The sequence below is a fragment of the Dermacentor andersoni genome, chromosome 4, assembly GCF_023375885.2.
Source record: "Dermacentor andersoni chromosome 4, qqDerAnde1_hic_scaffold, whole genome shotgun sequence".
NCBI lineage: Eukaryota > Metazoa > Arthropoda > Arachnida > Ixodida > Ixodidae > Dermacentor > Dermacentor andersoni.
The window spans coordinates 68,833,435-68,856,403 of record NC_092817.1 but is presented as its reverse complement, the minus strand read 5'-3'; the positions used below and the strand labels follow the sequence as shown (position 1 = coordinate 68,856,403).

Below are 22,969 nucleotides of genomic sequence, written 5' to 3'. Positions count from 1 at the left end.
GCTGTAATTAGCCGACTCGCCTTCTTCACAAAGAAAAGAAGTTCTGTTAGATAAAGACAATGCCTCCACGATGGGACGACAGTAACGTCGCGTATAAGGTTGCGCTAATGGACAAGTATTGATTTACGGCCACCTGTCCTATCGCATGAGAAGCCGGTATCCACGTGGTTGTTCGACACAAAAGATGGCGACAAAAGTAACATTTACCACAAAAACAAAAAGAAAGAACACACAGGACACTTGCAGTCAGCTTTTGTGAAACGAGTATATTTATTGGTCTAGCGACATCCTGTTCTTATATTACAGAGGTGGGCTTAATTACAGTGGTACCACGCGGAAGTACGTTTGATTTGTGTTGCTTACCGTGGCTTTTCTTCTTTTCTTGTTTTTTTTTTTTTCGAGGCATGGCAGCATTTGCTGCGTATTTCTGTGAGTGCTCCTTTGACTAGCTGAAGGTACTGTGAAAGGCAAAACAAAATTGTATCGACGGACTAGCATTCAATGACAAGTGAAACGTATAAGAAACAATTTCCCTCGAAGGGTGAAGTTGAACACCAACAATGCAGGTGAGCAAAAACAACGGTTTCGGCGGTATTTGCAGAATGAAGCAATAGTGCCAAAAATGCGCATAACGCATGTCTATCGCCTATTTACATGCCAAACTGGGCGGTTCACCGGTGGTAATGGCAACATGGGGGTGAACAAAAGCTACAGCGAACCCCTGGACACAAGTTATTCGGTGTTCATATTTTTTTCTGCTTCCAGCTAACAGACTTCACGCACAGCAAACTGCTAGGCCGTTATAACGTAACGATTCCTTTCACCCTATCCTATTCCATTTTTATCATCTACCAAACCGTGAACCAGTCAACCCGGATGGTAATGCAACTGACCCACCATGCGCTCGGGTCAATGGTCAAAAGCGCAAAAAAAGAAGGAATGGAATGGAAATTAAATCATTTTGCTATTTCAGGGCCCGTATATACTCGGGTAACTTAAGGGTAATTTTTCCACTGATTCCAAACACTGGCATAGCTGCCAATGTCCGGTACGGTGATAAAATTGGCAGAGTAAGCCAGTGTCTCCAGTTTGCTAGAACGTCTTACTGCAGTGATGTCCTTTTTTGTTAAATTACGTCAAGAGGGTGACAAAGAGGACGCGTTGTTGCTTTGCATCCAGGTCTCATCACACTTGTTCTCACTATGCATGCGTGGGTCTAGTCCTTACGTAAGAAAAGAACTGGCTGCTGCGCCCAGTCTTAGCGATGGACATAACACGCTGCGAACGTGGCCGACCGCTCGAATACTTTAACAAAACGATGACCTGCAGGCCTCCTGAATTGACCAGCGGTCGTCTGCTCGGGTGTGATTGTGGATGCCCTGGTGCCATAAAGAACTGATTGTTGTCTAGACTGTTGATAACGAGCGCACTGCAAGGTATCCGCCATAAATTCACGGCGTAGCTCTCGTTGACTGACGGTAGCACACGATCTTCTACTCATATTTCCTACAAAGGCAGGAATGTTTCTTATTGTTTTTCTTTACGTGCACCTTTTCGGCGACATATCCGGGAAGTACCTCCAAACAAAATTGTGGGAGGTGAGTAATATTTAATTTACTGAAACAAAAATCACTCCCGGCAAAAAAAAAAATTAACCATAATATTACCCTTCACCAAGTATTTTGGCAAAAATTTCGTCTTCGTGAGTAAATTAGGACTCAATTTCTGAGTTTGCAAATTCAAAAATTGCTACTGCATTGTCTTCTAAAACTTGCAACTTCTCGCGAATTCTTCAAATACATAAAGCTTTTGAAAAGCTCGCAAATAGAATATAGACAAACTTACTTATTTTTGATTAACTGTGAAAGAAATGCAAGACATCTTCTGTAGTGTAGGCGAAAGTTTTGAGTGAAAGCAGACCGTACCGAGAAGTTATAAACGCGCTGAAACAATCTTAGCCCATATCATAATAATAATGCTAAAACACGCTTGCGAATTAAATACGCTCAAAACAGGCGCACTGAGTCCGACAAGTTGAAAATTTGATAAGCTCACTTTGCATAAGCAGCCACACTGCTCTGTCGATATCTTGACGTCAAACAACAAGAGCAATGAGAGATGGCTGAACACGCAGAAATAGAAGCTGAACTGACTGCATGTTCGAAAATTCATCTCGAGTTTTATGGTTGTGGTCGTCCCTAGCAAGACGTTTTTTTTTCATCTGTGAGATCACCCAAGCGGCGCCATATACATTATGCTAAAGTTGGCGCACTCAGCTGCAAGAGGGCCGATTTGGGAACAGCATTCGCCAAATAGCATTTTATAGTTCTGGATATTCGCAGAAACAGAACGGTTTGCGCAGCGTAAAGCTATTTCAATCTGCTTTTATACCAATTCCTTCACGTCAAATTTACGTAACTGCCGACGCAAGCATCGGGCGGTGACTTGCAGCGTTGTTGGACAAGGCCATTGCAACGCTTCCCTCGTTTACAGGACGTCATCTTTTGTTTACTTTCAAAGCGGATAGCCTTGCTTACCTTGGCAGGTTTTTCTTATCTAAATGGCTGACCAGAGGCGAGGAGCACGCATAAGTGGAGAGTGCTTCGGTGGGGCTGAGTTAACGCAGTGAAAGTAGACAACCGGAGGAGGAGGGCAGTGCCAGCGCCACCGATTGGGCCGCTTCCCCTAGCTTGGCTTTCGGGGTCTAGACGAAAATCGCGGCGGGGTGCAACGGAAGAGTAAAAATGCCACTAAAACGGATCCTCAGTGAAGAAAAGTTGGCAGAGTGATGCCATGTACGTGCCAAAAGAGCTCGACAACGTTTTCTGCATCGCAAAAGTTTTTTTTATACGTACACAAATCCCTTCCCCCCGGCAACTCCGAGTATCCAGTGCCAGAGCGATTGGCGGGCAGCCATCAGCTAGTCATTTCGGAACGGGCAGTCTCCGGGTATTCCAAAAAAAATTTAGGTTTGTTCGGCTTATTAATGCATTTTTATGCGCACGCATCACTTTGACGTCGGGATATTTTGCGAATTTGTGACTTCGCGCGACAAACAGAGGAAGTGGGCGCAGCATGCTACCTTTTTAACAATAGCGGAGGGCTGTTTGTAGAAGAGGTGTAGAATCGAAAAACAATATTTTACTTTTGTTCAGTGTAATCATGCATAATCAGTGCGTATACGTCATATCAGATGAAGAGGTTTCGCAGTTTACCTGAGGTCGAGTGACAGACAAGTGAAGTGGTAGTGGCCAGAAACAAATTTGACCAATGGTGGAGGGCTGATTGCATAAATGAAATAGAAAAGATTGGAATAGCTTTATGTTATAGTGCGCATAGCTTTGTATAGTGCTTCTGATCACAGAAAAACAAGATGGTCAGACTGACGGACTCAAAGGGAAGAAAATGCAAGCATAAAACAGGACCGCAAGGCTTTTTTCGGTGAAAATGTGGGGACATGAAGTTCACTCAATAGATTACATAAACAGAACATTGTTCCCGACTAAAGAAAAAAAAATAGTGACTGTACCTTGTTTGAAATGAAGGCACGATAAAATAAACGACATGGACCAAAAAATTTAGCAGCATTTTTTGGTAGCGATGTCACAGGTAACATACAAGGAAAGCGCTCTGGTATTGCGCACATTTTATTAGTGAGAATGGCGAAATATACTGTCAGCTGTTTAAGAAAATTGTAAGTAAAGCAAAGCAGCGAACGCCCAGCCTCCAATAATATGTAATTTGTTCTCCTCATGTGCATAAAACAAAAGGCTGAACACTTCTGCTATCGGTAGTATCTGTGCCACTCTTATTCCTTACCGCAGTATTTGACGAAGTACACGGTCTGTCTCATGTACGAAGAACATATCTCCTGTTGAACAGCAAAGGTCTTTATGAGCTTTATTGGTACAGCGACAAAGGAAGCAAACTGTATCACTTCTGTGTGTTGGGCGTGTCGGTATTCAACCTTGGATAACATATTAGCGCCAGCTGACAGAGAAAGGAGACGCAGAGCCCACCGTGGGGTCTACGTCTCGCTTCCACCCTTGTCTGGTGGAGTTGAAATGTTATCAAAAGCAAGCAAAAATCAACCCAATGATCTTAATGTGTAAAAAAAAATGAAAAAAGAAAGCCAGAACCGGTTTCATCGCGAAGCTAAAAGGCTGTTTGCTTTCTTTTCTTTCATTTTGGCAGCCTATTCCAGGCCAGTCTGTTCAGTGCACTATAATGAGTTCGGTATGCAGATATGTGGAGTAAAAGGGCACTAGTTAGGGAAATCCCCATGGCGCAGGTTGATTCTTTAATTACTTGAGCACTACCATGTCTTTCGCAATTTCGCGTGAGCAAATTAACACTGTACAAACGTGGAGCACAGAAACATGTTTTGCTGCTCGTTTGTAATTTTGTTTTCTCGTGCGAAAGCGCTGAAGACACACACACACGCGTATTACCCCATTTCACTCTTCTGCTGATGACTGTGTACAAAACAAAGAAATAGTGATTACACACGTGACTGCTGTTTCACATTCGCTTTTTTAGCGGGTGAGAGGACGCAGTACGAATCCTGCTGGAGGAGTCACCGCAACACTACTTGAGTGATTCCAAACAGAGGACGTCGGTCCCGCCAAATAGAGGCTGTAAAGGCGTCTGACACTGGCACATTTCTTACATTTGTTTCCTTAGAGACACGTCATGTATTCAGACGTGCGTTTCTTTTTAATCTGTTTGTCTGTTCCTTTTGAAAGTGTGGTTGCGTTTGCAGCCATTGCACAAATCCACGCAAAATGTACTACTGACTCTGTACACAAAAAAAATGAAATAAAGAAAGAGAGAACACTAGCGCTAACGCGGCCGTTTCATCCCCAAGCCCTCCCATCTTCGAGCCTGAAAACTGGCAGTATTGGTGTTCGTTCATGGTTGGCATAATCAACGATATTTCTTCTATTCGAAACGGAACCTTTTGGCCCTTTGTCACGGAAATCCAGTAACGACTTGCCTACACTTTGCCCTGGGGATCTGCCCGTTACGGCAGCGGATGACAAGAATTAAAGAAAATTTTGTTAAATCAATTGTTCTGTTACACCAGCTCAGCTCGCCGATGCGACGTTATCTTGAGGGACCCCCACAACAAGACAATGGCACCAATGTCTGGTTTCACTTGGCTTCCAGCATGGACTCTGTGCCGGGTGGCTGGTTCCCATACGGGCCGCTAGGGTGCGCCGAAGGGTGTCCCACGGTGTGGACGCCACCCGAGAGATGGTCCGCGCCGTCCGTCATGTGGTGACCCGCCGTGCCGTTGGGTAGAGGTCCCGGAGGTGCCGCTCCCGCACTTCCAGAGGGCGCTCCTTGAGCCCCGGTTCCAGCCATCGGGGGTCCGGGCACAGGCGGTGTCTGTCCGGGCAACCGCTTGGGCTGGCCCCCGAGGCCGCTTCCCGCGGCTGACGTAACTCCGGGAGGTGGCGGACCGTGGTGGTGGTTGAGGCCCATCGGTCCGCCGGCTCCAGTCCCCGGCATCCCTCCGGCGCCTCCGCCACCGGCGCCGCCGAAGTACGGCATGTTAGCGAAGATCATTCGCTCCTCGTAGTCGTACTCGCAGAGGATGCGATTCTCGTGTAGGTAGAACCGGTCGCCCACGCAGAACCTGCGGAGAGCAGTTATTGCGTTGATAAGTGACAGTAGGCCGACCTGCACCACATTCCCTGATGCTATTAAGGCGTCAGCCTTTAGTGCCTCATGAGCGTCCGGACGCAGTCCGTGGTGGACGCAGGAAAGCGGTGATCACCGGCGAGGGGAGAAAGGAGAGGACGCGCCATGCCAGTAGCGCTGTGCGAGTGGGCGCGTGGGAGAGCACGGACATGCGCGGGTGGGGGGGGGGTGCGCGCCCATCAGCGACAAACCTTGCAGCCATATGGCTGTAATTGCATGCCATGCGTGCCGCCACGGCGGTGTCCGCTCGCAGAGCAGTTCTGATAACAGCAACAGAGGCAGTGATAAGTAGGCTTTCGCCTATCGCAGTTTAGCTCAGCAAAGTGACCATGGATCCTGTATACTGAGCACTGTTCGCAACACTTACAGGGGGGAAATGTGGGGGGGGAGAAAGAATTACATTCTTGGTGCGGCAGGCTTCCCATGTTAGAGCACGCTATTAGAAGGACTTCGGGCTGTAGTCGCTACTTGCGGGAAGAAAGTAACCCCGGAAAAAGTAATATTTCAAATGTCAGCGCAGCTCAGCCGGCTACATGTGTAGTTTGCCAGCACTAGAGACTAATGGGCACTATTTACGTCATACAAGTTGCGTAAAGCAGACCTATTTGAAATATGTATTTAGGCACTGCTATGCAGATAAATATTTTAGTCACTACTTCAGGTTTTCAATGTTTAAGGCAATCATGAAACCTGGACACTAAGGAGGAGGAAAGGGCTCTTGGAGACATCTTGAGCAGGTGACGAGATAGTGCTATATGAAGACACAACCAAAGGAAAGATGCGAAAGTTGCTCATGGAGGAGTCTTGTGTGGTGCCATGAAATACAACGTTGGAATGATGTGCTACGCTCTCGTTACGTGCGATCACTCACACAGCCGCTTATAGCATGTGATAGTAACTGATTTGAGCTGCTAGCTTGTGATAGAATGCGAGTCACTCCGACCGCTCATGCTGTTCTATAACTTGTGAAGGCAGCGAAATGGTGTACCTCCGTTTGCGCAGAAATTTGTGCAGTACTGTTCCGGATAATCAATGTGGCATTGCTTTGCGCCTAAACGCCATGTGCGCAGGCCCTCGCGTAAAAAACCGATTCTCCCATTCAGGAGAGGCTTACTGCGAAATATTGAGTCGGAACTCGCTCGTGCGGGTGCGGCATGCTCACCTGTGATTGCACTGCTGACAGGCAAAGCACTCCAGGTGATAGACGTTGCCGCGTGCTCTCATGACCATCTCAAAGGCTGGGATGGTCTTGTTGCACGCTGAGCACAATCCAGTGGTGCCGAATAACCTGCGAAAGCGTATTCAGTGTTTAGTGATTGGCAGATGTACAGGCGCCGGCAATTAACGCTTTACAGCGTGAAATACACCCAAAAAGTACAAAGTGCTACAAAGTTCTACAAGGAAGGCAAATGCCAAGTCTGCTCAGAGTTCTGCCCGCAAATTCACAATGAAGTAGAGGCGATGATATATTTAGTCATTCTACAGCGGTAAATATATGGTGCACACATTAACACTGTAAGAGGTCCTCTATATATGTCGAGTCAACGTTGTTCGGTGTGTGATCAATGTCGCCCAACATTAGAGCTACATCGACCCTTCTTGCTGTGATCTGACCCAGACGCACTTTTAATGCGTTCACCTCCAAAAAATAGAAGCGCACAGACGCGACGTTACATACATGACACACGCCTAAGCTTTGAGCTACGCCTAAGTTACCGTAAACACAAGGCAATAATAGCGATAAGACAACAATGAGTAACAAAAACAAGCTTTTGCAAAATCCGAGCAGAGCTTATATAGCGCTGTTAATGAGGGTCTGTTTCGATAGCCCCTCCGTAAATATTTTATGTTCTTACGTTCCTGAGCAGGACGTTCAAGTAGACCGTTGTGTCCGTAGGACACCAACAGTCTACAGTTATTCACAAAATCGCTTGGCTCATTTTTGCCAGCTATTCTTAAAAATGGAATATGCGCGGTATTCTCTACAACGAGCGGCATGAGCAACGGGATATCGCGGGGAGCGTAAGTGAGGAATATCCACGCTATAACTTTTTAGAAATAAGTCGGTCCAATAACGTGGTTCGGCAAGAGCAGAACACGGGTGGACCGCAAGCGAGAAAGGCATTCTGTACTGCGATAAGCGATCAGGGCAAGGAGCTCGTAACGGCATTCTTGGACGAAAGAAAAAGGTTTTCCGGCGCCTCTCGAGTTGCACATATTCTTTGCGCATTACTCTTCGAGCCGTTCAATCCGAAACATCCGTGTTCACGGACGTAATGTAAAATAGCCAGTTTCATAATTACGCGGTCGCTCCGGTCGACGTAGTTAAAAAGCGGAGAAGTAACGAGCACGAAGCGGGCACACATAGGGACTTGCATGAAATCAAACGTGTTAACAGAAGAAACTCACCACATGGACCGAGGCAAACAGGCAATAATGAGAATCAAATTATCTCGTGGTTTCTACGATCGGGTCCGGGACAAAAATGAGATAGTGCTACGTACACCCATGCTCCCCCCCCCCCCCATTTTTCCCCCCTCGTCCCCAATATTTTGCCCCAAGCAAATAAAAAAAGAAGAAATACGCCAGAGCGATTCACCGCAGCGCCGCGGGCACGAAACAGGCTCCAAGCATGTATGCAAAACGGCAATAATAAATGAGTGCCCTGTTTAATTAGATTTCGCGATAAGTCGAAATCGTTTCGCTAATGCAAGCCCGGCCACAGCGTCGGGCCGCCCGTTCGTTGCTGACGGGAATAAAAAAAGAAAAAGAAAACAAAGCGTGAAAAATACTTTGCGACAGAAGTGAGCAGAGAAGCATGTAAGGACGGGCCACTCAAGAAGCAAATGAACACGCGCGCCACATTTAATAATTAGGCAGCGAACAAACAAGAAACTTGTTTGATTTGAGAAGAAAGAAAAGAAGTGAAATTATCTGCGGGAACGCTTTCGAGAGCGTCCTGATGTAAAAAATGTAATGGCCGCGTATATTTCTGTCTAAACGCCTCCTTATATCGCGCGCGCTCTCTGGCTCTTCCTTTCTCGTCTGGGGAATCGCGGAGCTCGCTGATTTTACTTTGATTAGTTACAGTTTTTTTTTTTCACCACCGTAGCTCCTATCAATTTTTTCCAGCACCTCTTTAATTATCATAAGCTGCATGCAACAAATATCTCCAATCTCGGGAGCACACTTTGGACGGCTTCTTTTTATGAATACGATTTGCGTTGCGAAACGCCTTTAAAGCACCGGCGGTTCTTTTCTTGTTCTTTTTTATTTTAATTTTTCATCTGCCTTTTCTTTTTTGCTTATCCCAATGTGCGCATAACGCCTTATGTCTTTCGCTCATATTTTGGTCTGCGAAAATTTCTTGTTTTGCGTATCGAAGTGGGATCAGAACATTTCGTGTATAGAAGATATATTCGTTGTACCCTTCATATTTCAATGACATGTTCTTTCTGTGTTTTGACATTTACGTCTTAGTTTGCGTCATAACAAAGAAAGAAGCAGGTGAAAAATTACAATCCTTATTTTTTAATAATCATATCAACTGAGAATATGACAGACATTACGGCACGGTAGATGAGTATTGCCACATAATTATGGCCAAGATTTTCTAGTTCGGCACTGTCAGGCAGCGCAGCACAAATAAAAACATTGACACGCCAAGCCGATGTGGAATCGTACTAAATAAAAAAAAAACTGTATGCACACGACAGATGTTCTTAAGTTTGACGTCACCTAGAGGACAAAAAAAAAGGGATGCTTCTTAGACGCGATGTTCATCTTCATTTTCTGAACACATTATCTATTCAAGATTAGCTAGCTTTTTAGCACTATAGCAGTTCACGCTACCTCTATGGTGCATCAGAATGATTTTATGAGTAAATAAATATTACTCTGCACTGTGTCGTTGAGCAAACAGACCCAAATCAAATCAAATCAAATTTATTCATTACAAACAAAGAAACGGTTACATTTTTGTTTTACAGACGAGGGTCCCAAAGTCGAAGACTGTAACCGGGACCCTCGGTGGGTAATTATAAGAAAAAGAATTACATAGGTGGAAGGACAGAAATAAAATTTATAAAATGTACACTAAGAGAAACGAAGACCTCTAGTGCAACAGCAAAAAAGTGATTATGATTACAATGTACAGTAATACTAACAAAAAATAAAAATAATATCGGCGTACAACAGAACCTTTATATTATGTAAAAAAGGAACAGAACGAAATAGAGAAAATTATAATCGGCAGGCCGAAATGAACATGAAGTAAAAATATAAGTGTGCTAAAAATATACATACACAAGATTTCAACAGAGATACATGTCAACAGACAACGTTTTATGCGCGTGGATTTCTTCCATACCGAACCGAAGTAGCAGACTCTTCGTAACGTGCGAGGAACGTTTGTCATGAACGCGCAATATTTAGAGGCTGCTGAAGGGGCAGCTTATATGGGTGGTCAGTGGGCCGATTCCTGGAGTCCTTATTTTCTACGTTGTGCGTTAGACGTGTTCTTTACATGCATCTCTCTCCTTTTTCCCTCAAGTATCATCTCCTCTCTTGTTATGCTCTAAACAAAGGAAAGGGCACTTAACTCGAGATACGAGGCGCGGACTGCCACGCTAATCTTGGATATGGCCTCCACCATGATCCTGCGAGAAACGCTGAGGCGGGAGCACACGAATAACTGGTTTTCACCTAACGTCGGAGGCACAAGTTGAGCCGTACTGTTCTGTGCTTCTGCTCGAAGGACAGGCAGTCAAATATAACGTAATATACACATGTAATTATTGAACTGCTTCAAAACACTTCGGTGGGTGTCATCATAGGCTGCACTATTGTCCAGGAGTGCAGATTTTTGGGCTAGTTGGTTCGTTGCATCAATTGAAATCGTAGCGCTGGATTGACACGGACAAGAAAGGCAACAGGATGTGCGCTAACTATCAACTGAATTTTATTTCAGAAAATCACGGTATTTGTACTGGCTCAAACAAGTGAAAATCACCGCACGCGCTACCCAGCATTTTCTAGATAGGCCACTGAGCAGAAAGGAAATGGTCTATCTGGAAAATGCTGGGTTGCGCGTGCGATGATTTACACTCGTTTGGGCCGGTGTAAATGCCATGGTTTTCTGAAATAAAATTCAGTTGATAGCTAGCGCAAATCCTGTCACCTTTCTTGTCCGTGTCAATCCTGCGCTATGACTTCAACACAGTCACTGTGAGAGCCCGAGATGACATCCCACTCACCGCAGTTGGCGATGCGATTGCGAAGCTCGTCTTTGCTTGGACAAATGGCTAAGCCGGCTCACCGGACGACGATATCGGCTCCCGATAGGCAGTAGATACCGCTCGGCGGACCAACATCTGTGGCCCACTGCCGGGAGGCCTCCGGGCGCACACTCGAGGCTCAGCTCAAAACGACGGCTGCCGAAAACAAGGTTCGAATTGAAGAGCTCCGGCTAGCTTTCCCACTGGGTATCGCCGGGCCCGTCATCATCTTCCGGTGCCATGGTAAACGATAAACCATCATCTAGTATTCCGTCGAGCTCCGATGACAGAGTGCTGCCACTCCAGGACACCGCCAATCTGTCCACGTATAGAATACATTGAATACTTGCAACAATGTCGGAACCCCACCTCCTGACTTCGCAGTAGTCATCAGCCGAGTGTGGAGACATTTGTTCGCTGCTAAGGCTCGCGAAAGAGAGAGAGAAAGAGAGAGAGAGAGAACTTTATTTAGTCGCCTGCAGAACGACACCTTGACTATATGGCGCCGCGACGCGTGCCCTGATGTCTTGTCAGCGGGTGGTCTCTACTCAACTCCAGCGCGTGTTACTCCCGCGGTCGGTCGCCCTGAGGGGCAACGTACCATCGGTTTCGCTCGGCCTTCGTCTTTCAAGAGCCGCCGAGACCTGCTGGACGACCCAGGTTTGGATTTCGTGGTCGTAGCATTCCGCTGCAGCCGCGAGTCGCGGCTTAATCGTATACTTGTCGAAGCTTCGTCGGGGAACTTGGTGCAATCCCATAGGATGTGTGTCAGGGTGGTCCTCTCCCGCTGGCACACACGGCACACATCACTCACATATATTTTCGGGTACAGATGATTCATTAACACTGGGGTGGGTAAGGAACCAGTTTGTAATTGTCTGAACAGCACCGCCTCCGCTCGGCTCAGCCCGAAACCATCGGTTTCGGCGCAGACAAAGCTGTCCCCTGCTTCGAGCATTGAAAAGCTCACAACACCGCTTTTCACAATTCACATCGCAGACCGATCCTCTCCTGCCGATGGTACAACTTCTGAAGGGGACAGTCTGGCTGCGCGTGATGCTTTGTCAAGACCAGCGGTTCGCACTGCGACCGACCGCAACCAGTACAATAGACTGCACTTTGTTAGGCAAACGGTGGTTCAGTGACCAACATCCCCTGCCCCGTTTTTTCAACTGCGACAAGATAATCGTCGGCGAGAGCTGCGACCAGAGCGTAACAATCAGTGCCGACCCCAGAGAAGCGGTTGCGCACTGGACGGTCCTAAGGGCGACTACTTCCATTCCCACATCTCGTATGCAACGGCTTCCACAACCAGCACGCCCTCACAATCGTCACGGCTACCTTCAGCAGTGTGGCCGAATGTAATGAGGAGAAAGAGATACACTCAGGCTAGTGTGCTCGCACGACGGGCGCTGGAGAAGATGAAGAGGCAGAAGTAAACAGGCGTTTTGGCGGACGGGCGATTGTGTGCTTCACTCTCCTTTACAACAATATATATATACATACATATATATATATATATATATATATATATATATATATATATATATATATATATATATATATATATATATATATATCGACCAACTTCCTATGATGAATAAACGATCACTTCTATTTTACATTTTGGTAGGGGCGTACTACGAACGGAGCAATACGGAATCGAAATTTCTTTGCCCTTAAAGAGTAAATTGTTAAGTGAAAATCAATGTCGTTCCATGGTTGAATTTCCTTCGAAATCATCGTCACTTTCTTTTTCCGCGAAAGTATGGGCCGAGAAAGGTTTACCCGTCTCTAGCCTGGCTTGAGATTAATATACAGCGCCGGCACACCCGCTTAGACAAGTGTCTTACAGCGAATTACGGCCTAAATACAAGATTTACGAGAAACAGGTAATCAAGATTGAAGAAACGAATTGACGTTGTAGAATACGAGCATGGAAATTGAAGTACTGTTCATCAGAGCGCGTTGCACGTGCAGTCATTGTCTTGGTTGGGGAATAAATGGCAGAGGAAGGCACACTGCTCTCACCTCCGTTCCGCCGTATTGTTCTTCAACGCTCCCGAAGACTGGTCAGCCAGCACAACGAGGCCTTCTGCCTTTACGACGGACTCGTGTGATCATAAGTGGGCTTGAGATGCCATTCGTTAAAATATTTGATGTTGAGTATACTGAAACTTCAATGATGATAGTTTGCCCCTCCAGCTATATTATTAGGTGTCCTGCCCGAGCTTAACCAACAGCGCTTTCGAACCCCTTAACAAATCGTCTACAACTGGTACTGTTCAAAGGAATGTAGCAGTTTAATCGCTATTGAACAAGAATCCGATTCAGCGGTATCTGAAGGAGTCAACACATCTCTTCATCATGGTCAACGCTGAAAAGCTCTGTTGGAATACCGTATATGTACGGACGTTTACGCTCAGAAATGCGTCCGAAACATAGAGGAATGACCACAAAAAGCGGGGCAGAGCGATAATATCCACGCTTTCTATACACGCCAGTTGTTACGTTGTTACCGAGAGCATTGTCTCTCTGTACGCTCCCACATGCTGCTAATTTCTAAGCGCAGTGCCTTTTTTTTCATTTTTTCGCTCTTTTTTATATGATGTTGAACATCTATGCGGACTCGCGTCAAACACATCGGCTGCGCGGCGTCATCAGTGAAATTACGCAGCGTAAGTCAAGAGGTGCGCAGCGAAAGCCGGCCGAAGGACGACACCCTTCGTACCGAACCGCTAATGAGCAACGAACAGTGTTGTAAAACAAAACCATAAGAGGCACCGCAAAACAAGACAAAGCGCCTAGGACCGCCGCACAAGCAGCGGCAGCACAGCAGGCAGCTTGAGGCAACAGGGGTTTGATTAGCGAAATTAACCGAAGGCCCCGAGAAACGCTGGCGCGCGCGCACCAGCGCCCGGTGTCTGCGGGCCACACAATTTGAGCCGACCTTTATCGCGGGCCGCTTTCGTCGTGAGAGGATTGGAGAGAGGGGTTCGGACTCGCCCGCGCCTTTCTCCTTTTCTCGTAGGGAACAGATCACCGCACTCCATTACGTTAACAGCCTAATTTGTGGAAATCCCGGGACCCGAGCGAGGAGAGAGGAGATTGCCGGCGACCGATATCGACTGGAGCCAATCGCCGTCGCCAGCCAGCGCTCGCGTGTGTGCGGCCGGTGTCACGTTTCGGGGCCGCACAATGGTGGTGGCACCAAATGCTCCTTTGACCATGCCGTATAAATATCTAAACGGAGAAGGCCAGTGCTAACTGTATAGGTTTGGCCACGCGGACTCTTTCCCGTACATGCCTGCGCGCACAGAGGAGTGGCCCACAAATCTTGCCTGGGAATAAAGCGTGCGCGGGCCAAGGGGTCGTTTTCGAACAGCGTTGTTTTATTTGGACCCCTTTCTCTCTCACGCTCTTCCGTTTTTATATATCTATATATTACGCAGGGTGACCCAGAACGGCTTGGCTCATATTGACAAAGGCGGCTGCTTCGAGCATTGTTATCGAGATGGCGCGCTCAACTCTACGCTGTCGTTTTCTTTCATCCTTCTTTTTTTCATGCTCATTGCTTTTTCACCGAGAATAGAGAAATGCAGCTAAGTAAATGACGATGGCGTTTATTCTTAGATGACGAGAATTGGAAGTTATGAAAACAGCGTAGGAGCGACCGTCGTGTGCCATGTGTGGTCCTACTTTTGAGCGTGAAAGCTGCGACTGCAAACTGAAACATGAAAGGCAGACCCGTAACCAAAAGTGTGCGCTTGTATGCGTTCGTACGTGCGTGCGTGCGTGCGTGCGTGCGTGCGAGTGTGCGTGCGAGTGTGCGTGTGCGCGTGCGATTTACAAGATACCAACTAAGTGCAGTCGTATACGCACCAATGAACGCGGCAAAGCAGGAATGCGCAATTCCTCACAATGCGCCATGAGCGGTTACTTAATAATACATGTACGGAGTCGTTGAGTGCGGACGAGCGCCTCGCATTCAGAACCGAAATAGCTGAACAAAATAATGATCTGGCTCAGCTACAATAGTGCACGTCGTTACGTGCAAGAAAAAGTGAAACGTTTCTCAGTGGCGTGTAATAAGCTTAAGGCAGCAACATAGAACCTGGTATAGTTATGTACCGTTAAATGGTTTCACTGATTTCTAAAACTGTATTCGCAGCCTAATCAAAAGAATTGCTTCTGATTCATTCAACCTCCTTATGTTTCATCCGCCGAAGTAGCGAACTACGTGGCGGGAATAATCCCAAGGTCAGCGCCCGCAAACTGTGAACCCTTCCTCTGCTAACGTTCATCGGGCTTCAATACCAGAAGGAGGGCTCTTGCGGGAATAAATACTTATCTATATCCCGGAGCAGTAGCGTTCAAAACAAAGTTATTGAACAAAGAACTTTCGCTATTAATTGCACCTAATCTTTCTGTAAGCGAGCAGTGTCACCCTACTTTACCTGGGAGCATGAGTACATACACACCAAGGAGCAGCTAAATATTAGAAGTGTTGTTCCCCCGAAACGGAGAATGGGTTTTCTAACGTTTCCCGCGTCCTTGAAAGTGTACAAACAGTTTCAGGTTCTGGCGTGACTGCTGAACCACCTGAACCACAATTTCGAGACTGAGCATTGCGATATCACTATGTAGTTATAAAGCTTGTTGCTCAATCTCAGAGTGTATGTCCAGGTATGAACTGGGAAGTTTGAGTCTCGCGTAACGAGATTACTTAAGCGCACGAATACCGTCATATATAGCGCTTCGAAGAGTCTTAAAATAATACAAAAAGACGATCCAACACTATTCGAAGTGGCGCAGCTAGGCTAACTTCTGAATCATTCTGTGTCGGAAATGCGAGAGACGCGTGAAACGAAGAGGCTGTGTACGTGGGCGACGGCATCGCTCGATCAAGATCAGGCAAAGAAGAAGGTTGTTGTTGTTGCCTCAAAGCATGGCTCGTACCCACGATGGGGTCATAGAAGATCAATTGTTGATCTGCCAACCAATGAACTATGCGGCCAGAGTGTACGCAGTGTTGATTATTCCAAATGCTAGAAGAGAGCTGGGATTACACACCCAACACCCTCAACCCCTTTTCCCTTCCTCAACCTTTCGTCTTGAGCAACTTCGGAAGGTGGGCCTTGTGAACGCGTTCCTTAATTCATGGCAAATAGAATGGTACATGAGGAGGAGATATCTGTAAACCAAATTATTCCGGTTATGATTATGATTAAAACCCACTGATAGTGACATTTTGCACGCACGTGCCTCATATTGTTACGCTGCGCGGCAGAGCAGAAGAATAGGAGATGGAAGAACTGCGCGCGGTGTAGAAAATGCTCTGTCCATCACGAAGCTGCGCTGCCATATACCTGCATTGAACTTCTACCTCCACAAGTCTGGTCTGGTCCCCTCACCATTATGCTCATTCTGTGGCGAAGCGGAGACAATAGACCTTTTCTTGTTGTCTTCCCGACGTTTTTCTATTATAAGAAAACGACTACTCAAAATCCCGCTTCGCTCTACTGGTCTAACTTTATCAGTGCCTGTGATCCTATCTTTTGGAGCCTCCATTATTGGGTTCAGCGACAGAAATGTTTGCTTGGCAATTTAAAATTACCTCATTGAAACCAATCGATTTCCATGTTAGATTGATCGTTCTCCCTCCCAACCATAGCTTTCTTGTATTTCTTATCTATTATTAATTATTATTATGATTATTATCTTATACGCGGTTTTCATCTGATTATTTCTTTTTTTTCTCCAAACACACAACGTTTACTTTTAAACTCCAACGCTCAAATTGTTAACTCTCTTGTTATCATTATTATTTTTATGCACCTAATTGAACCACCCGATTCTTGGCCAATCTCCCCTGCCCACTCAGGACAACAACAACAACGACTGCCTGCGATCTCGTCTCTACACGCCTCGTTCATCTTGTAAATAAATCCATCTCATCCGTAACAACTTCAATCACCGTGAGTACACGCAGATGTGTTGCTGGTATAGTTAACAATGCCTATAGTACAGTGCTCTTGAGGGACTCTAGAAATACATTTGGCAATTTTGGCGTTTTATATCGTACATTCTCTTATGAATCATTCTTCCTTGCTGTATGAATGACTTACTATTTGTATAGCTGCCGTTACCTGCCTGCAAAAATTGTTCAGTTGAATTCATGGGGATTTGCACATTTTGTCGTAGCCTTAAGATTATTGGCGTCGCACTGCCTATGCCGCAGATAAAAGTGAGCCGCAAGTTAGCGCGTCAGTATGCGACATCACTAGAGTATCACACAAAGACTGTATACGAAGACCCTAGTACTCGTAATTATGAAAGCTGCGCCTGTCTTTAACGTTTAATAAACGTCACTTCTCGCGTGATAATATTGCGTCAAGATGAGCATCAACTGTTTATAAGTTTAAAACAAATGAGTCTTCCGCATTAAGTTTACTCAGCGTGCGCGAACCGAACATTGCATGCATGTGCTTGCGTTTTATGGTCATGCGTTTTATATTATTACGTTCATGAATGAAAGATGTACGTAATTGCTTGCACCGCCTCGCGTCCTTCAAGATGTTAAACAGAACTTCTACAACTCATGCTTTCAGCAAAGTTCTCCGGACATTTTTCGTAATCGCCGTACCTATCCACCTTCGGCCGCCAGAAAATGAGCAGCAGCACCTTCATTAAAGAAGGCTCCATTGTAAGGCACTGACATTTGCCCCTGATCATCTTGCGACTGTGCGACGCAGTCAAATACAGACAGGAGCCAGCAGCCAATAACGAAAAGAAAGATGAAAGAATAATAAGAAAACACAGCGGCTCGTAGCAGTTTCTTAAATTACCCGAATTCGATCTCTGGCTCCTTGTACGACTCGTTCAGACATCCCCGCTCTCCCTCGCGGGTCCACCTCATCCGGCCGCTCTATGTGCATTCTGGCCCCACCGTAGCACCCACGCGGAACGCTAATAAAGCTCTAAATTACGCGCCGCCTGTGCCTGGAGCACTTTATGCAAACGAGCTCGATCTTATACGTGCGTGGCCGCGGAGAACGCGCGCGCGCGGGCGCACACGTCGATGGCGCGCGAGACGACCCCGGAACCGTTACCGTCTCGGTCTGCACAAAAAAACTCGGAGCACACGGCGGTGTCCAAACTTCCGCCGCCGCTGCCACCGCTTCATTCGTATCTCGACTTTTGCTGCTCAGGGCACGGACAGGACATTAAGCGCTCCGCCGTTAGGACGAGGAGGCGACGATCCTTTGTCTAAGGGTGAGCGAGAGAGAGAAATAAGGAAAGTGAAAGGGTGGATGAAGATGCGGCGCGTAGGGTGTGTCACTGCATATACCGCATCCCCACACGCACTTCAAGAAAACAGCGCCACAGAAAGAAAGCGCGACACGGAATCTTTTTTCTTTTCTTTTAATCTTTTTTTTTTTTGCATAGGCTCATGTCGCGCTCGGAATTGTCCTCCATGTATTCGCATTTCTTTTCTTTTTTATATTTTTTTAATTTTCGGTGCACAGGGTTTCGAGTCTCCCCGGTGTCCCCTCTGCGGTCCTTGACGTATCGTTCGGTCTCTGACGCTGACGACCATTCTTAATGTGCGTTTTTGCTTTCGTAGTATTTATTGCTAATCCACGTTCCTCGCTCTTTGACGATACATACTTAAACGCAGCGGGAGTGGCCATTGTCGCAACGGTGGGTGCAGAACAGCGCTCGTCCGCGGCGAACGAATCCACTCAGATACCACGGCATGCACCGAGACATTATTACAAATGACGTATTTCGTATACGAACCGCGCTTTCACCTTCACCCTCCGCATTTCGCCCGGGTCTCGTATTTTGTCTTCTAGCACAAAACAAAAAAGAATGGAAAAACAAAACTCGGTTATTACTCTTCTGTCCGCCTCTCCAGAATTTTCCTCTTCTCCGATTTTCCTTTCTCTCCCCCCCCCCCCTTTTTTCTTTTTTAGTCTTCTCGTGGTAGCCGCCTCCTCATCGACTCCAAGGGCGACACTCTCCGCTTGTCTTCGGAAGAGCAGTGGCAGCGGGTGGCGACCGTACACGGGGGAAAAAGAGAAAGATTTCTGGAACGTGGTCCGAAATAATAAGGCATCGTTAAGAAGGGGAAATTTGCCTGGCAGTTTGGTCTGCCCGGTGTCCCGACGCGACGGGCAGGGCTGTATGTGACGAGGCTTGGTGGCACCCGCGCGCTCTCTCGCGGCTATTAACTGAAGGCTGTTCGCTTGAACGGTATAGCATCCTTCTCTGCCCCCTGCTTTCGCTTTTACGTTCTATTCGTTCTCACCGCGTCTTGCCTTGTCGTCTGCCGCCGTGAAGGTACGTACTTTTGCTGTGTAAACGAAGCGCGAGTTAACTTTTTGTTTATCTAGGGGACATTTTATCTTCGCATGACTGGAGTCTTTCCTCCGTTGCCTGCTCCTAGGTGCAGGCGTAGGATCTTGGTTGTCGTTTTCTTTTTCCTTCAGAATCTTTTTTATATGTGTGGCGTGTGTAATCTATTCTGCCAGTTATTAGAGCTCTCTTCATCACTCCCACGGGAGCGCTGGCAGTATTCTGTGACGAGTCTCGGCATTAGGGTCGGCATGGGAGCAGTTCAGCCGAGAAAGATAGATGAAGAAATCAGCCAGGGCCACCGCGGTTGCAATTATGAGATCTCGCATGTAGTTAAGGGGCAGATTGATCTATCAATTATCCGGGCTGCTAAACTTCCTGCCATCGTTATCTATATACTAGCGATACTGACTGCTTGAAAAAACAGAAGCAACCATTTCTCCACTGCTATTTATTTTTTCTCTTCATTCCTTATAAAAGATCAAACGTCGCCTAATAAAATGGTGCGTTGCGCCTTTACCACGGTGCAACTTCAGGGATGTTTTTCTGGAACCTATAGTCCAGAATTATACAGGGTGATGCACGTAACTTCCGCCAAACTTTAATTATATTCGAAATCCATGCAGCTCGACCGAACCAAGTTAATGTTTGCTGTTGTTTAGAAATACCCAGCTTAGTTTTGCATTCCGCGTAATTAGATAAGTTGTCCTTATTAATTAGTCAGCTTCGCGATTGTTATACTTAGGTGAAAAGTGTCAACGAGAAAATTTTAGAGCAACATGAAAAACTCCTGATAGAACTTTCTGTTGCGCAATACGTGCTACGTAAAGTTTTTCCGAGCGTGAAAGAAGGCCGCAAATACGCGCAAAATTGCCGCGCGACTGGCCGCTCGAGGCACTTTGCGTCTATTCGCGGGTTTCTTTCACGCTCGGAAAAACACACTTATATAGCGCGTACTCAGCAACAGAAAGCTGTATCGGAAGTTTTTCATGTTGCTCTACAATTTTCTCGTTGACACTTTTGATCTTATTATAATAATTGAGAAGTTGGATAATAATTAAGAACAACTATCCAATTAGGCGGAATGAAAAAAAGGATAATCTGAATATGTCCAAGTGACGGCAAACATTACCTTAGTTCTGTCCAGCTACGTAGCATTTGCATAATTTTGATGTTTGGCTTAAGGTATAAGGGATCAGTATGATCAGCGAAAGTATAGCTTGCGTAACAAAACTTGAAACACCTTTTCTTGCTGTATTTTTTTACTTTTACTTTATTACTAATCAATATCAACGTTAGTTGTTTCTTTAGGGATATTCATAAAACTTCATTTTAGTGGGACATGACAGTATGGATTGAGAGCGCATTTCACGCAATGAAGTCCCTCAGCGATGCCCGGTATTTGTATTCGCATCAAGATAACCTGTCCAGCTACGCGCAGCACACTTTTATACCGGGTAGATGTCGGACATCAGTCTTGGCACAATTGGTACGTCTCTTCTCGACACCCCTTAATTTACATACTTAGTATAATGCCCGTTGCAGACATGACATGCCTAAACGCCCTGTCCAAGTATACCATCAACGATTCTCAGACTTCGCTTTCATTTCATTGCTTGTTTTAACGGTCGGAGTACATTTCGTTATTTTTTTAATCCACCTATCGCGAGGCTCCTGCTCGTTACGTTTGTCAGCTGAGACCTGCGAGTTCCTTGTCCAAGAAGCAACAATCTCGGCATGCTTTAGTCTTAGTTTATCGGTCTCTACTTTCGCAACACTTCGCTACGCGACCCTCGATGATCCTGGCGGATTCGAGTTGGCCGAGGCGAAATAAATGTAGGAAACTGCTGCGAGAACAGCCACAGTAGCTTGTCTCATCAGCATTGCTTACGTACACCCTGGAGGAAGGATAAGAAAGAAAAGGATAAGAAAGCGAGAAGGAATCCCGCTACAAGATCAGCCTTCTCCTGCCCATATCTCTCCGCGTCTCCTTTCCTTGCCTCTTCGCTCGGTCGCGCGCGAGAACTGGTTTCAGTGGCAAACCGACGATCAGAGGACGAGAAGAAGGGGGGGAGGGGAGGCAAAGAATGGTTTTCCGATAAGCGAGGATCGATAGCCGGAGCTGAGCCGATTCCGGTGGCTGCCGCAGGCACTCATCCCTCAAGGGCTGCTGCGCGAATATGGCACCCCGGCTTGTACCTAGCACGGGACCGACAGCCGCGATACGGCCGCCTAAAGAGCGATGGCGGAGCGGGAAGGGAAGCACAGTGCCAGCGCTGCCATTGAAGAGCTCGCTGAGCACTCCTCATTAAGATATCGCCGGGCGAGTCGATCGCTGCCTCCTTTCCCCCACGATGCGGTTCGAACGGCGTGGCGCGTATGTGCACGCGTTCCTCTTTCTCTCTTCCCGATCACTCGACTCTTAATGCTGCGTCGCTTGCGGGCTCTTGTTTGGGTTACTCCGTGTTACATTAAATGAATGAATGAATGAATGAATGAATGAATGAATGAATGAATGAATGAATGAATGAATGAATGAATGATAAAGTCAGCTGTAGAAGTGCTAGCCAAGAAACGTTTGAGAAGATATTGATAAATATTTTCATGTGCTTCAAACAAAACGGCTATCACCCAAACAATAAATAATTTAAAGGTAGAATTTAATCTCTTATTTTTCTTTTTTATTTAGCAAGAGAACTTTCTATCGAATATATGTTGTTGTCATTTCTTGTAATCTACTTCCTCCATGGCGTTGAAAACATTTTTCTTTCTAGTTTCGAGTAAGCATGCAACAAGACATTTCAAATGCTACACTTCAAATTTAAATTTGCCCCTTCCGTGCTTTTGTATTTCTCGGAATTATCTGTGCCAGCACGTTAAAAAGTTAGTGCACGGGCTCTTTTGTCACGGAAATTATGTCAGCCAGTTTAACACACATTACAGCTCTAGAAAAGAATTAGGCCCTGGTAGTGGCAGTTTATTTAGGCTTCCTCTACCTGGTGGCCATCAGCACTATATGATTTAGAGAGTCAGGAGGACCAATTATGCGTTCCCAAGTATGATGCATGCTGTCAGCTTGAATAAAAACATAGTTACAAAAATAAAAGCACGTTGGTGAAACATGCTCAACATGTGAATAATATTTTAATACATTCGCACCACAACCAAACGCAAAGAAGATGACGAGCAAGATGGAATGAGCATTAGTGTTCATTCATTCATTCACTCTTCCATGCACTTTCTAAATGGCCTTTTCCGGCGCTTTTTGTTGAACGGCCGCATTTACAAGAACTCAAAGGTCAAGAAAGACAACCGCAAGGAAAATCGTTTTCACGGGATTGCCATGTTAAGTAACTACATAATATAAGGCGCCAATGATGTATGCATTTGAAACTCTATGTAATGATCTTAGCATATAGCGCGGTTCCTCTTTTTATACTCAGCTACTGTTAAAGCTTTGTTTTTCTTTTTCAATTTTTGATATCTATAGTTCTATGTTGTTTAATTTTTCTGTTTAGGGGCAGTGACCTTGGGTAGGCGGTTTCTTCATTAGCTACGCTATACTGTCGCAATTAATAGCCAACAAGTGGTCGTGTGTGTGTCTTTGACAGGTGGCATATTTGTCT

General features: G+C 46.0%; 1 protein-coding gene across 2 annotated transcripts in view; it reads right to left on the bottom strand.

The window, feature by feature from the left end:
- Positions 1–246: 246 nt before the first annotated feature.
- LOC126536252 (uncharacterized) overlaps positions 247–22,969 on the bottom strand; it is a 151,527-nt gene continuing 128,804 nt past the window's right edge. For both annotated transcript variants that reach the window (XM_050183145.2, XM_050183146.3), the window contains exons 3-4: positions 6,869–6,994; positions 247–5,641 (exon numbers count right to left, since the gene is read on the bottom strand). In XM_050183145.2, coding sequence (XP_050039102.1) covers positions 5,155–5,641; positions 6,869–6,994 — 613 coding nt within the window. In that variant the 3' untranslated portion in view covers positions 247–5,154. The remainder of the gene's footprint in view (positions 5,642–6,868; positions 6,995–22,969) is intronic.